At 32.2% G+C, this 14,834-nt stretch overlaps 1 protein-coding gene and 1 long non-coding RNA gene across 3 annotated transcripts in view; both read right to left on the reverse strand.

The window, feature by feature from the left end:
* Positions 1 to 14,834, reverse strand: part of LOC134700058 (uncharacterized) — a 76,950-nt gene that overhangs the window by 31,054 nt on the left and 31,062 nt on the right. For both annotated transcript variants that reach the window (XM_063561436.1, XM_063561435.1), the window contains exon 2: positions 7,802 to 8,542. In XM_063561436.1, coding sequence (XP_063417506.1) covers positions 7,802 to 8,508 — 707 coding nt within the window. In that variant the 5' untranslated portion in view covers positions 8,509 to 8,542. The remainder of the gene's footprint in view (positions 1 to 7,801; positions 8,543 to 14,834) is intronic.
* LOC134700063 (uncharacterized) lies at positions 16 to 3,007 on the reverse strand. Its single transcript, XR_010103763.1, has 3 exons — positions 2,607 to 3,007; positions 1,027 to 1,094; positions 16 to 584 (listed from the first exon to the last, which is right to left on the reverse strand). It is a non-coding gene; the product is annotated as an uncharacterized LOC134700063 (long non-coding RNA).

The raw sequence follows: 14,834 nt of genomic DNA on the forward strand, positions 1-14,834 counted from the left end.
TTTAATATTCCATGAAGCACAGCTAAATATACTTTATCCGCCGAATGAAATCACAATTTGTACACAGTGACACATTTATGAAGTAAAAGTTCTGTGAAACATTCCCTCCTCAGTGATGATAATTAGGACACAATATCACATACTTTATGTATTCCACTTTCTTATAAATTTTTCCTTTAATGACCATGAATTAAACACATTTTCCAGAATCATTGCAGTTAGTTATTCATACATTTCAACTTATTTCCTTTTGTTGAACCTGCTTTTTCATACAGCAAATTTTTTTCTCACTTATTTTTAATACAGTCAATTAACTTCTAATTTGTATTCCTTTTAGCACAGTTAAAACAGTCTTGATTCCATTCAATTTGTCCCACATATGTATAAGTAAAGAGTCTTTTCAGGAAAATTCATTTTCTCTTTATATCTCATGTACAGGAATCTAATATGAAAATAATATCCTTGTTTGTGTTTCATTTGTTGATCTTCCTTAGAATGACAAGTGCAGTCCTTGTGTCTTATTCATTTTATCAAATGTGCTATTGTATTGGAAGTAGCCATTGTTTCTCATTCATCTTAAAATCCTGCAAAAAAAAATGATATTATTATACACAATATATTTAATTTATAAGCCCCATTGCTATACATACTAGTATATGCATAATATCTATTACTTCAATCATTGTGCTTGATGTATTGCTCTAAAAGTGCCCTGTTATTAATATTTGAACATAAAAATCATCTTATTCTTATTCTGTTACAAAAAGAGAACTTCAATATAATCAAATTTTAGTAAGCTTAAAAGCCTAAGCCCTTAGTATCAGCAGTGGTTGGTAAAACCAATAGTAAACTTACATGTTTGTAATAAAATAATTGCCATGTTTGTTTACTTTCTTCACACATAAATATAGATATAGACAGATTAATCTAAACTCATGAGCAATTAATCTTTAAATAGCTTTAATATCACTTCATGTGACTATAAAATTAGTGTCAGTAACAATAATATAATAATTGAATGCTTACATGATAATGCAGACTTCCTACATGTCAAGTCACTTGGAAGCAGTAAAAAAAACCAGTGAATACAAATTCTGCAAAAGACAAATATAAAATTGCATAACCAATACTTTAAAAGCAATAAACACACCAACAGATTTTTTTAAAACATGAAGGAAATAGGCAATAAAGGAGATATTTAAAAAAAAAAAAAGATTGATTGTTGGTTGCTTAACGTCCAGTGGCAAATATTTAAAAAAAAAACCTGTAAGGTATTTAATCTGTATGATATTGAAATATTTACATCAATGTAGATTGACAACTTTTAAAGTCACTTATTTGGATTATAACATTTTAATAGTTATCAAGCAAATCCTACAAGTAATAAATAATCTTTAAAATGTCAATTGAATGAAAGTGGTGATCAATTTAAAATTTTCATATCTTTAACTAAAAATTAAATTAGATAATATCTATTCATTTCTTTTTTAAATGTAAAATAAATGAACAATTAAGAAAAGAATTTTTAAATGAAAATAAATATAATAACTTAAATGATATAGATAAATTAAAACATATTCTCAATCCTGAAACAAAACAGGACACTTGCAAATTAGGCTCCTTTTTAAAAAAGTCACTAAGACTGAGGGCAGGGAGTCCTTGATATAATTTGAATCTCTTATATATATATATATATATATATATTGATTTAAAAAAAAAGACAAATTATAGTTCAAAGTGTGTCCATTGTTTATTTTCATTGTTTTATGTAAACTGTATATTATGTATAATATTTTAAGCCATTGGTCCATATGGGCGTAAAGTGCTTTTCAATAAAGTATTAACTGAGATGAGCCAATTCTCTCATTTTGTAAAATCTCAGTAGCCTGTTAACTGAAATATGACTTAATAGTACCTTTAATTTGTTTGTACATGCATTTATAAATTATTTTGTCTTTGTGTGACTGGTATTTTCTCATAAACTTAGAAATGACAATGAATATATAATACTATTTGTGAAACAAATCCAAGTTTTATATTTATATACATTCATGCTTGAGTTAAATCACAGTTAAAAACAAATAATTCTGAATTGAAACATGCAATGTCATTTTCTGTTTAACATGTAAAAACACCAACACTACTCATTTGTGGACTTTGTGTGGGTGGTGTATAAAAGTATAAAAAAAGGACTAAGCCTATTAAGGAGAGGTAGACTGGGTATATATGATAATATAGGGGTGCACCCCTTACTGCCAAAGTTAAGGAGCTATGTATACATAAATGAATAGTTTTAATTTATTGCATACACTGAACCAAGGGGGGAATTAAAGGGGGCCCGGGGAGGTAATTATTATGTAACAGTTGGCATGGGAAAAATCGGAAAAAATCAAGTCTACTATAACTAATATTAAAACAACCTTTCTCCGAGCATTTTTTCCATTTAGCTAACTTTATTGCTTCATTGATTGATTCATAGGTCAACGGTTTTCGTCGTCGGTTATCGAAATAAATGACGAATTATGAATGTTTTGATTCACTTCAACAAATTCAATGAGAAGAAATGGGTACCGATGATGAAGAGTTAAAATTTACAACGTATTTACCTCAAAATGTATGCAAAATCCTCCTTTCCATTGTGATTTCCATGTGCCGACTTCTTTGACAAGGTGCTCAACAGCTGATGATAATGAGTGTGACGTGACAAGCTAAACATGGACGTTGACGAATCTTAGTTTTTGGCGATTTTCTTACTCAAAACTGTAAGTGTTCAAGGGAACAACGGTCACGTTTGAAGATATTGTTAATGTCGCAATGATGTTGACGAAAAACCACAAGTTGATAAATCTTTGATCTCGTTGTAGCCACAAAATCACCACTCCATAGCAAATTCTCCCAACGTCCGATTTAGCCAATCAAAATTCGTATAGTTTCGAAAATGACGTAATAGATGAGATTTCGATGCAATCACCAAAAATCGTCAAAAATGATTTGAAACCGCATTAACCTACCCGCGATTGAACAGCGGTTGACAACAAATCAGTAGTTTTTATACTTCAAACTGGCTTGTTTAACCAGAGTATTTGAGCACATCAACCCAAATAAACCATAGATATAGGAAGAAGTGGTGTGAGTGCCAATGAGACAACTCTCCATCCAAACAACAATTCAAAAATTAAACCATTATAGTATAGCGCTATGACAATGTATATAGCTGCATAATAAATCCGTAATTATTTAACGCCGGTGGATTATTTATTACAAATGACATCAATCTTGGAACACAATTACTTCAAAACTTTGTCTGCATAAATTTATTGTGCCAGCATGTCTTCTTATTCTTAATCAAGATATTAACTCGTTAAGAAACTGAGTAGTTTTGTTAAATTTGTGAATTTAGTAAAATGTGTAAAAAAAAACTATTTGACAGTATCACCTAAATTGATCAAACTTGAACTATATCATGACAATAATATAGTTGCAAAATGAATGTAGTTTGGTTTTTTATGTCATGATATATTTTAATAATACAAATAGTAGCAATATTGAAACGCAATGACTATAACATGCTTCCCGCATCTATGTCTGTCCTTTTTTTTTATTAAAAATATTGACGCGCCACAAAAAATAATTAATTTTAATATGCTGGCTCGTGTAACAAAACTATTTGACCGCATCAACAAACACTAAATATATTTGTACTTTATAATAAAAAGTATAACTTATATGAGTTGATATCAAAAATGAAACGTTTACTGACTGACCGTATTCATTATCATTGTCACTTTCTTATGACAACGTTAAAGCCGCATATCAGTCAGTATATTTTTTTAGTTCTTGATGGAATGTATCAAACAAATGCCAACAATACTTGTACACGGTGACCATAATGACTACAAATGTTTGTCCACATCAATTTAGAGAGTTAGCATTTCATCTTTCATGATTTTTAACCGTCACTGAAGTAGGTAGTTTCCTAACTAATATAAACTGACTTTATCTGTACTTGATAATAAAAAAATTATGCAGGTGTCATCTGGAAAGATTATACTGAATGAATGATAGTATATTATGTTCGTTGACTGATTGTTTTGCTGGTAGGTTAATGTCCAGTGACAGATATTTCATTCATGGTAATGAAGAGTTCACTTTTTCGGACGTTTCAGAAATCATTTCTAATCGTTAACTATGAATCTTCTGAAATTGACGAGATAGTTCATAAACAACACGTTATATATCCGGACACTATACGGACATCTTTTGAACATTTCGCCGGAAACAGAATCCATTGAAAAACGAAGAAAAATGCATGTAATGCATAAAATCATATCTAGAAAGAGACTATACAAAAAATTGTGGAACGACCCAACGCAAACAATGACGTTGATATCCAGACAAATAAAAATAGTTTTCCAATGCGGTTGATACCCTTTTTATCCGCCTTTCAATTAAAAAGGGTCCTTCATTTTGTTATAGCTGAATGTTTATATTTGGATCTTAAATGCTGAAATTTGATATCCATTATTATATGTATACTTTAAGAAAATAAAAAACGAAAAAGATAAAAGCTGTATAAAATGCAAAAAGAGTCACTAACGAGTAAAGTTATTTATTGTACTCGAATAAACAATACGATCATAGTTTATATAGAATAAAATTAGTAGTAATCATTAATTTATTTATATTCATTATGCTTTAAGAATGTACTTAGGTGAGGTTTTGGAATAAGTGTCAAATGTTCGGACTCCTTGGTGTTTTTACATACGATACAAGGTGAAATATTTTGCCCAATAACACCTGTTTATCTTTCAACATAAGACTTAATAACTCATAAAAGATCATTTGACAAAATTCAAGCAGATTCTTGATTTTCTTTCTTTTGATTTGAGATCCAAATAATAACAATGCAAATATAAGGTAAAAGTCCGAGTTAGCCTTTCCCGAAAAGGAGCTCCATGACCTATCAACATTTTTAGCTTATTTTGATCCTTAACTAATATTCTAGCAGTTTAAATAATCAAGTTTGAATGCTTGAGTTATTTAATTTTACTTTAGAACACATCCGTAAGCTACCAAGTTAATGATGCCCTCGCTGAATAATCCAAGAGCAGTAAAAAGTCTTCTATGGAGAAGCTTGACATCGACTTGATTGTAGTAAAAATTAAAATTACAAAACTTTGTGCAATCATCACGCGTTACGATATCTCGGACGTTCGAAAATAAGATATACTCGTCCTGGTTTGAATTGTTATATTTGCCACTTGACATTTAGCAAACAATAAAAACAATAAAGCGTCATTGTATACTCAGAGTCAGTCAGTTCACTATTCCCAGATGATACCTTCTCACACTTTTCATTGTAAAGTACATAAATAATCAGTCATTGATGTGTTGCATTTATTTATTTTTTCGTTCTTTTTTGTACATAAATTCGCCTGTTTGTGTTCTTTTTTAAAATGTTTTTCATTTTTTTATTTAGGGACCTTTTAAAGCTGACTATGCGGTATGGGCTCTGCCGTATGTTGACCTATAGTTGTTAATGTTGTGTCATTTGATCTCTTGTGTATCATTGGCAATAATACCACATATTATTTTGATATGCATATCTTTTATCGATGTTGCCGTCAAACTATGTTGTCAGCTAGCCTGATATATTTAAAGTGCTGATTTTTTTTGTGATGCGTCAACATTTTGAATAAAAGAAATCCTGCTTGCACTTTAAATTAATGCGGACAAAACTTTGTACTTATTTCTACCAGTATTGCTGTCATTTTTACTATACAATCCATCCTTACATAAAAATAAATTGTAATCTATCATCATGAGTATGCGTCCATATGAATTTAAAGTGCAAATACGACCAGTTTAGGTTGGTGCAGTTAAATGATTCTGTTATTTACACTTGTCTGAGGTATCAAAACTACTGAATTTGTTTGACAAGCCAATATTTTTAATAAAACGTGAACATCTTGGCACACTTAATTGATGAAGACAACATTTTGTAGTCATTGTGTTACAATATTATAGTTACCTTTATCAAACGACCAATCCTGACATAATAAGAATTAAAATTACTGATTTATGATACATTCATGTAAATTTTCAAAATAAAGTGCAAATATTTTTCGTTATACAATCCAGTCCGAGGTCTTAAGACTATTATGACTATTGTTATGATATCAAAAAGAAGATGCGGTATGATAACCAATTAGACAACTCTCCACAATATATCATATAACATAGAAAGTATTAACTACAGGTCACCGTACGGCCTTCAACATGAGCAAAGCCCATACCGCATAGTCAGCTATAAAAGGCACAGAAATGACAATGTAAAACATTTCAACCGAGAAAACTACCGGCCACTTAGAGAGCCGTGGTTAGTGCATCGAACTACTAACACAAAGGTTCCTGGTTCGATTCCCGTCAGGAACTGCATTTTCGGCTCTCCCTTGACACCAGTTGCCAATATGGTCTCGAAGAAACGATGATAGTCCGTCGGAAGGGGACGATAAATGGCTGATCCGTGTTAAGTGGGAGTCATATCTCTTGCACGCTAAAGACACCCTTGTAGATTTCGAAAAAGAGCAGGCTAATGTCGCTACAAGGCAGCATTCGCACCCGCAAAGTGGAAAGGGATTAATATAAGTTGCAAAACTTATTTCCCAATCCACTTTAAATTAATATGTTTACACTAAACTCACTAACGGCCTTGTTCATGTACACAACATGAACGAAAAACAAATATGTAACACATAAAAAAACAACAACTATTGAATTACAGGCTTCTGACTAGGGGAGTAAATATTTCGAATAAAAAGAGCACACGAAATTGATGCAGACACTATTTGGTAGTCATTGTGTTCCAAAACCTGTCTCACCTGTATTATACAATCAATCTTGACACAAAACAACTTTTTGATGTATTACTCTAATTTGTGGGCCATGTTAACTTTCAGAATAAAGTGGAAGCATGGGCAGTGTTAGTCGATGAAAGCACGTGATTTTCTTAAACAAGCTTTCCTAAAGTATCGATACTTCTGAATTTGTGTTTTTGAGCCAATTTTTGAAATAAAAATAGAATATTTTCAAAATATGGTCAGTTTTAATTGATGCTTCAAATAATTGTGATATACGAGTAATCCAAGGTATCAAAACTAATAAAAGTTTGTTACGAGCCACTATTTAGTATTAAAAGATGACATGTTGACAATCTAAATTGATGCAGACAGAAACTTGTAGTCATGTGATCCAATATTGCAGACTTTTGTATCATGCGATCCATCCTGACATAACTAAATACTGATTTACCATGCGAATATTATACTATCGATCTGTAAGTCTAATGTATTCATCAGTTGTAATTAAACCCTTTTTGTTATTTTCGTCTACATTTTTGTGCATTTACTTAGATATTATATTTGAATAACCTAAATCAAATATGCTATAACAGGAGTTTTTATATATTAAAGTTTAAAAGTCATAGAGAGTCATTATTGTGTCTTAAATTATTTGACAATCACATGTTGACAAATGATATGTCAAAATGATTTTGTAAAATATTATGATTTAGAGTTATTGTTAACAGCTTAACGTATATCCTTCACGAAAGATATAGAATAAAAAAACAAACATAATATATACGTGTTTAGTAGAGATCCGTTCATGCGGCACTCCAATGATCATTTTATCTTATATGATATACACCGTACAAGTTCACGTAATAGTTAAGGGAAACAATGAAGTGGTGTTGTAAAAATAACAATCAAGGTGTATCTTAATGTTTTAGTGTCCTACACACCTTAAATCAGGGTCTGTGTTTTCATCACGAGGACGTTGAAAAGACACTCTGTAATCTGTACTGAGGAACTCCGACTCCATATGCTGCTGTAATATGTGTCGTTTAGAATTATCTTTTGAATTAGAAATGTTTCTTGTGATATTCAAATGATGTATATCTGCTTTTCTCCTTTCTAATTCGACAAGAAATGAAACACGACAACTCTTTACATTTCTAGTATGTCCAACTAAATTATTCATATGTTTAGTATTGACTCCTTTCGAATCGAATTCGCCTACATGATTTTTATTGTCAGAAACATCATTCACATGTGTTGCTAAGATGTATTGTGTTTCATTCGAAATGTTTTCAACGGTCTCTTCCACATTTTCAGAATCTGTATCCTCCGAAATATCTTCTTCCTCACTGCTCGTTATAGTCTCTTCTTCGGAACTGTCTGCCCATTCAGAATCAGATTCTATCCAAGGTGTGATGCCTGTTATATTTTTTCTATAAATACTCTCAGCATTTTCAACAAACGTGTTGATGATATAATCTGAATGCATATATCTGAGATGTTTCCCTAATTGACTATAATGCGCAAATGTTAACGGACATATACTACAAGGAACGCGTGGTTGTTTTGCATGGATATAACGATGACCTCTTAAACTGTACTTATTCTCAAAAGGAATAAGACAAGTTGAGCACCAATGTTGTCGTTCCATGTTGCAATATGAATTGTTCCGTTACTTGTAAGACCTGAAAAAAAATGTCATTGTAATGTACTCTCAATTTTCTTAGTAATATATGCAAATACATTAAGTAACTTAAAAGATATAATATGCATTTACAAACTTTCAACCAACCATGTCGACAGTGTAGTTATAAAAATTGACGGCGCTTGTTTGGTTGTGTTTGACATTTGACCAAAATTAATATCATAACTCAAAGGTTGTATTCCGTTCTACTCTAACTTTAAACACCAGGATGATTGTATTTGAAGCACTCTTTTTTTTATAAATTTACGCACATTTTACAGTTCTAGAGATATCCTGATTATGTTTGCTAAAACAGCGCATAATAAGCGAAAACAGGAATTGGTAAAATAATTAATTGATTGATTTGGATTGATAAATATCTAGTTGCAATCATTTCATGCATGTTAAGGACAAGAACAAATCCACAATGCATACACTATGTTCAACCTGTTTTAGAGACTGTCCGAAACGAAGATGGTCGTGGCTAAGTACCTGCTCATCCCGCAAAGCAAAACGGACACCCTACTTTGGCAAGGGAACCACGGGCAATCGGATAAAAATCTAAATGACTATATTTCTATTCATCTGTCTCACGTAAGGTGATTTGGGAAATGCATGGGCTGGACTAGTACTTACTGTGAAAATATCCTTAGCAAGGACATGATGAAAATGTAAATTTTGTCCTACAGTAATTTGCAAAAAAGGTTGTGTTCAAAAAGTGAGAAAAAACAGCTAGCCCTAAATAAATTATCCGTACTATCAACCTGTGTAAATGAATAGTCTACAGCAAAAAAAATTACTGGATCAAATACAGGGAATCATATCCCAATAATATTACTACTCATTCCATGCTACACACGGTTTATATTTCCCACATTATCATGACCTTAAAACGAACTTACACAATATCGTTTTTTATGGAACTAGAATCAGATGTCTGATTATCTATTGTGCATGGATGCTACCTCATTGACTTATAAATATTGTATGGTTATTTGTACAACGAACGTAATTAAAAAGTATGGGCCTCGATATGCTTTCACAAAAAAAAACGAAGGTATATTTTGCACATTATCAACTGGAATAATATGATGATATGATGATTAAATAATATTTCATCGAGATATATTTTGTCAGCATGCAATTTAAATGAACAAGCAGATATGATCTTTGCATTTTGCAATCTTACTTAAACGTTGTTTACTAAAACCCTATGACTTATATGTCTTTTTTGATAACGGTTAAGGTTATCCTTATTAGGTATGACATAGCGGACATGTTTGTTCATACCCTTATTTTACTATCTGTTACATTATATAAAGTCAACATAAGTATACTCTGTTCAAAAGTCATCAATCGATTGAGAGAACACAAATCCGGATAACAGACTTAAACCGAGGGACACACATCAACTATCTAAGAGGAAAACAACAAAACAACAGACACACTGACGTGCAACAAAAACAAATGCCAACATACATATAAACGAATTATAATAGATAACAACTGCCATATTCCTAGGTACAGGATTTTTACAGGATGTTTTGTCTACAAAAGACTCATCTAAGACTTTCAATACTGCTTAAAAAAAACAAAAAAAAACATGTACGAAGTTGAAGAGCACTAAGGACCAAAAATTCCTAACATTTTGCAAAATACAAAACAAGTAATCGTTACCTGATGAAGAAAAGCCTAAGTATTTCAAACATTCAAAGTTGTGCTAACTATTAATGTATAATTATGATAATTTATGTCAACACATAATTGGTGAATACTGGGCTCGTGATACCCTAGGGCAATACAAAATCTTCCAGCAGTGGAATCGACCAAGTGGTTGTAAATAAACTCATCATAGTTACCAGGATTGATATCTCGTATTTGCACAAGACGAGCCTTTCGTCTACAAAAGACTTATCAGCGACACTCGAATACAAAAATGTTAAAAGAGTCCAATAAAGTACGAAGTTGAAGAGCACTTATGACCAAACCTCCTAAAAGTTTTGTAAAATACAGCTAAGGTACTCTATTCCTGAGGTGTAAAAGTCTTAGTATTTCATATTTCAAAGTTGTTTACACTTTTAATTTATAAGTATGACCATATCAATGATCACTCATGTCAACATAGAAGTGCTGGGCTGTCTTATCTGGAACTTATTACGTAATGTTAAAACCATATAAAGAATAGACAAATCATCATTACGAAATAACAAAACCACATTAGGTAATGAAACAACTACATTATATGGAACGCCACAACTGTCTTATGTAGAACTCTAATATTACGTTATGTTGTCCTATTAGAGATTTCCAATAAAATGACCTTACTCGACATAACCGACCTAACTCAACGTATTTCGTCCTATTGCATTGAAGCATGACGGAGGGGAGAATACACTGCATGCATGTTTTGCTCTTTGAACAAGCATTTTTTGCTTGAATAAACTTTCTGTAAAAATCAACCACAACTACATTTTTTGATCTTTGAATATTTGTCATTAAATTTTGAAGGATTTTATTGACACACATATTATAATGGAACAAGTAAGTTAGCAACTTGTAATCAAATACACCCATCATTTCTTGTCATTTTACTTGACCTATATTTTAGTTCTTCTCAAATTATGATTTGAAGAACTACCCATACAAAATTTAGCATGAGTATATTAAAATAATGATTTCCGAAGCGAAAAAGTTGTCTTTTTGTTTTGTTTTTAGAGTTTTCGCGTTCAAAATAGATTCCAACACACCCGAATGTAAAAGGTGCACTCGACTATTTTAAGAAAACATATTTTTCTATATTTTAATTGAAGATAATTTGATTTGGGCAGACATTCATATCATTGATATATTTATCAAAAAGTACTTTTTCGTCTTTACCTATACTGATGTATGGGACGAAGTTTTTGTCACTGTATACCTAAATGTGCATTCGTGGATACAGGGGTGAGGGAGTACTCCCCCGTTTTCGATTGCTAAATAATTTTGAAAATCTCATCTTTTCACATTATCTATACAAATATTTATATTATAGTCGTCCAAATTATTTTCGCATCGCTCCGCTCATCAGTATAAATTCAATTATCGGGAACTACACCCTCTTTCAAATATCTTGGATCCGGCAATAATCACAAATTGTATTGCACGAACAAAAACTTAAATGATTGTCGTTTGACTTTGATAAATACTTCTTAACAGTAACAATGTCTGAACTAGACATCTTGCATGAGAAATAAAAGTTTAAGACTACATACTGAATCGCATTTCACCCTTGATTTAGTAGCTACCTTAACACAGAAATGTGATACTGATGTGTAATCTAATGGACACATATTCTTGTTTCTGCTGTTTCTTTTAATACAAATATATACATTTATTTATGTATGTTCCAAAAAACGAATCATCATAAAATTGAGAATGGAAATGGGGAATGTGTCAAAGAGACAACAACCCGACCAAATAAAAAACAGCAGCAGACGGTCACCAACAGGTCTTCAATGCAGCGAGAAATTCCCGCACCCGGAGGCGTCCGTATCTTTTGCAGATAAAGTATCATTACATTTGATAGAAAGTTAGAAACTGCATATAATCTGCTATACAGTTATGACCACTAATGGTACGGTCCTACAGACACTGTAATTTTGACATTACAAAAGGTCTTGCTTTTTTAGACTGTCTGTGGATTTTATATACTTAATTTGTGATATGTACAAAAAAGAGGTTTAGTATGATAGCTAATGAGGCAACTCTTCACAAAAGATCAAATGACACAGACATTTTAACAACTATAAGCCACTGTGCGCCTTTCAATAATGAGCAAAGCCGATACAGCATAGTTAGCTATATGTAGCCACAAAATGGCAAATGTAAAACAACTAAACCGAGAATGCTAACGGCCAAAATAATATTTAACTAGATGTGTCAAAGCCGCACGAATGGCCCCGTCCCAAAAAGTTGAAAAATCTGCAATTTCAGTGTAAACGCATGTGGACACTAACATGATGGTAGTCTCAGCTCAATATCTGAAGGCGTTTAGAAAAATAAATCTGTATAACTGCGATTTTTCAACAATTTCTCAAAGTCCAAAGCCCGTAATTTCGGCAAAAATTTGTGGAGCGGAACGAAACATAAACTTATCTGTAACTCATCATGGTTAACTCACGTACCAAAAATCAGCCCAATATCTGAAGGCGTATAGAAAAAAAGTCCGTATACCTGTGATTTTCAACAATTTCTCAAAGTCCAAAGCCCGTAATTTCGGCAAAAATTAGTGGAGCGGAAGGAAACTTTAACTTGATCAGTAACTCATCATGGTTAACTCACATACCAAAAATCAGCCCAATATCTGAAGGCGTTTAGAAAAAAACTCCGTATAATGGTTTGTTGCTGAATGACGGAATGACAGAATTACGGAAAGACGGAATTTCGGAATTTTGGACAAGGTTAAAACTATATGGCACCAACAGCTTCGTTGCGGGGCCATACAAATGAACGAAAACCCAACAAAAAACGATCAGCACTAATTTACAGGCTCCTGACTTGAGACAGGCACATCCATACTAGGACAGTGGTGTAACAGTACAACATAATTAATCAATATTAAAAACTAGATAATTATTCTCTTTTTATTAGTTGTAGTTGTTTTTAAGATAATTTTCAGCAGCTGTGGATACTATCAGATCGGTACATAAGTTTATTTTGAAACACTGCTGTTTTTCTTCTCGATTCATTCTCACGAGTCAATTCCTTCCTTACTGTTTTAATAGTGACATGATCATTTGATAAAAATACTTTTATGATCTCTATTGGCTTTTACTTGGACATTTATTAAAACTATGAAGCTTTATATAACTCAATATGGAATAGTCATTACTTAATGATATTTTGATTTTACACGACATGGTTTCGTATTGACTTTATATAGTTTTGGTATTGCTCAATACGGTTTTGTCATTATTCAATGTGGTTTCACCATTATTAAATGTGGTTGCGTCATTATTCAATGTGGTTTAAACATTACTTAATGCGAATATGACTTAACGTTATGTAGTTGTTTCATTACACGATGTGGTTTTGTTATTTCGTAATGATGATCTGCCTATTCTTTATATGGTTTTAACATTACGTAATGATGTTTCACAATTTGACGATTTTACACTACATGATGTGTTTGTTTCATTATTTGATGTGGTCCTGTCATTCTTTGATGTGGTTATGCCATTACTTGATGAGGTAAAACCACGTGACCAATTCGGAAAAACCCTGTTTTATTTTTAGATAGATTATAATGTTGTATACTATGAATAAAGGCAACAGTAGTATACCGCTGTTCAAAACTCATAAATCCATGGACAAAAAACAAAATCGGGGTAACAAACTAGAACTGAGGGAAACGCATTAAATATAAGAGGAGAACAACGACACAACATTAAAATGTAACACAAACACACACAGAAACGGACTATGAGTGTAGCTATCAACCGAATTAGAATTCAAATTAAAGTTCGGGTTACTGTTAAGGAAAACTATGAGTCAGTCTTCGATTTCGAATTCAAGCCATCATTATAAAATTAAAGTTCTAGTAAGCATTGCGTTTCGAGTTGAACTTTAGTTTGAGTCACATCTAAAGGTAGCGTTCTAGTTACAACTTTGAATCTGAGTCACTTTTTGAGGTAGAGTCTGAGTAAGATTCGAATTTAAGTCTCATTTAGATTAATTAAGATTTCGAGTTGAAATTCGAGCTATCTTATATGAGTTCGTATTTAATTTTCTATCGCGGACCAAGAGCTTTTGCTAGGGCTTCCGGAAAGAGGGCTCCGAGGAATGCATACAAACTGAGATAAACAATGTTACAGTATACAAAACGCAACATAGAAGTTGAAATAAAGTTAGATGTGGTGTGATTGCCAATTGCCACCAGAGTTTAAATGCAGTGGATGTACGAAATCATGTATAGGCAACCGTACAGCCTTCAACACATCGTAAAGTCAATCTACAAAAAAAATATGGCACACATGATTCAACGACAACAGTTGAACTTCATGCTCCTGACTTGGGGCAAGTTTATAAAGAAAGTGCACGTGGCGGAGTTTAACTAGTATGTGAGCGCTAAATATTAACTAACATCGGACTGTTGTAGTAGTGTAACAGCACAACATGAGAACAAAATGTAAAATAGACAAAGTGATACTCCCCGCAGTTCACTCTAAAGCAACTGTATTATAACAAAGTCAACGTATATATATGTAGGACTTTCCTTGGGATATTATTGTGTCTGGGAGACACAATTGCTGCCC

Source organism: Mytilus trossulus, unplaced genomic scaffold (assembly GCF_036588685.1).
Source record: "Mytilus trossulus isolate FHL-02 unplaced genomic scaffold, PNRI_Mtr1.1.1.hap1 h1tg000110l__unscaffolded, whole genome shotgun sequence".
In the NCBI taxonomy this organism is placed as follows: domain Eukaryota; kingdom Metazoa; phylum Mollusca; class Bivalvia; order Mytilida; family Mytilidae; genus Mytilus; species Mytilus trossulus.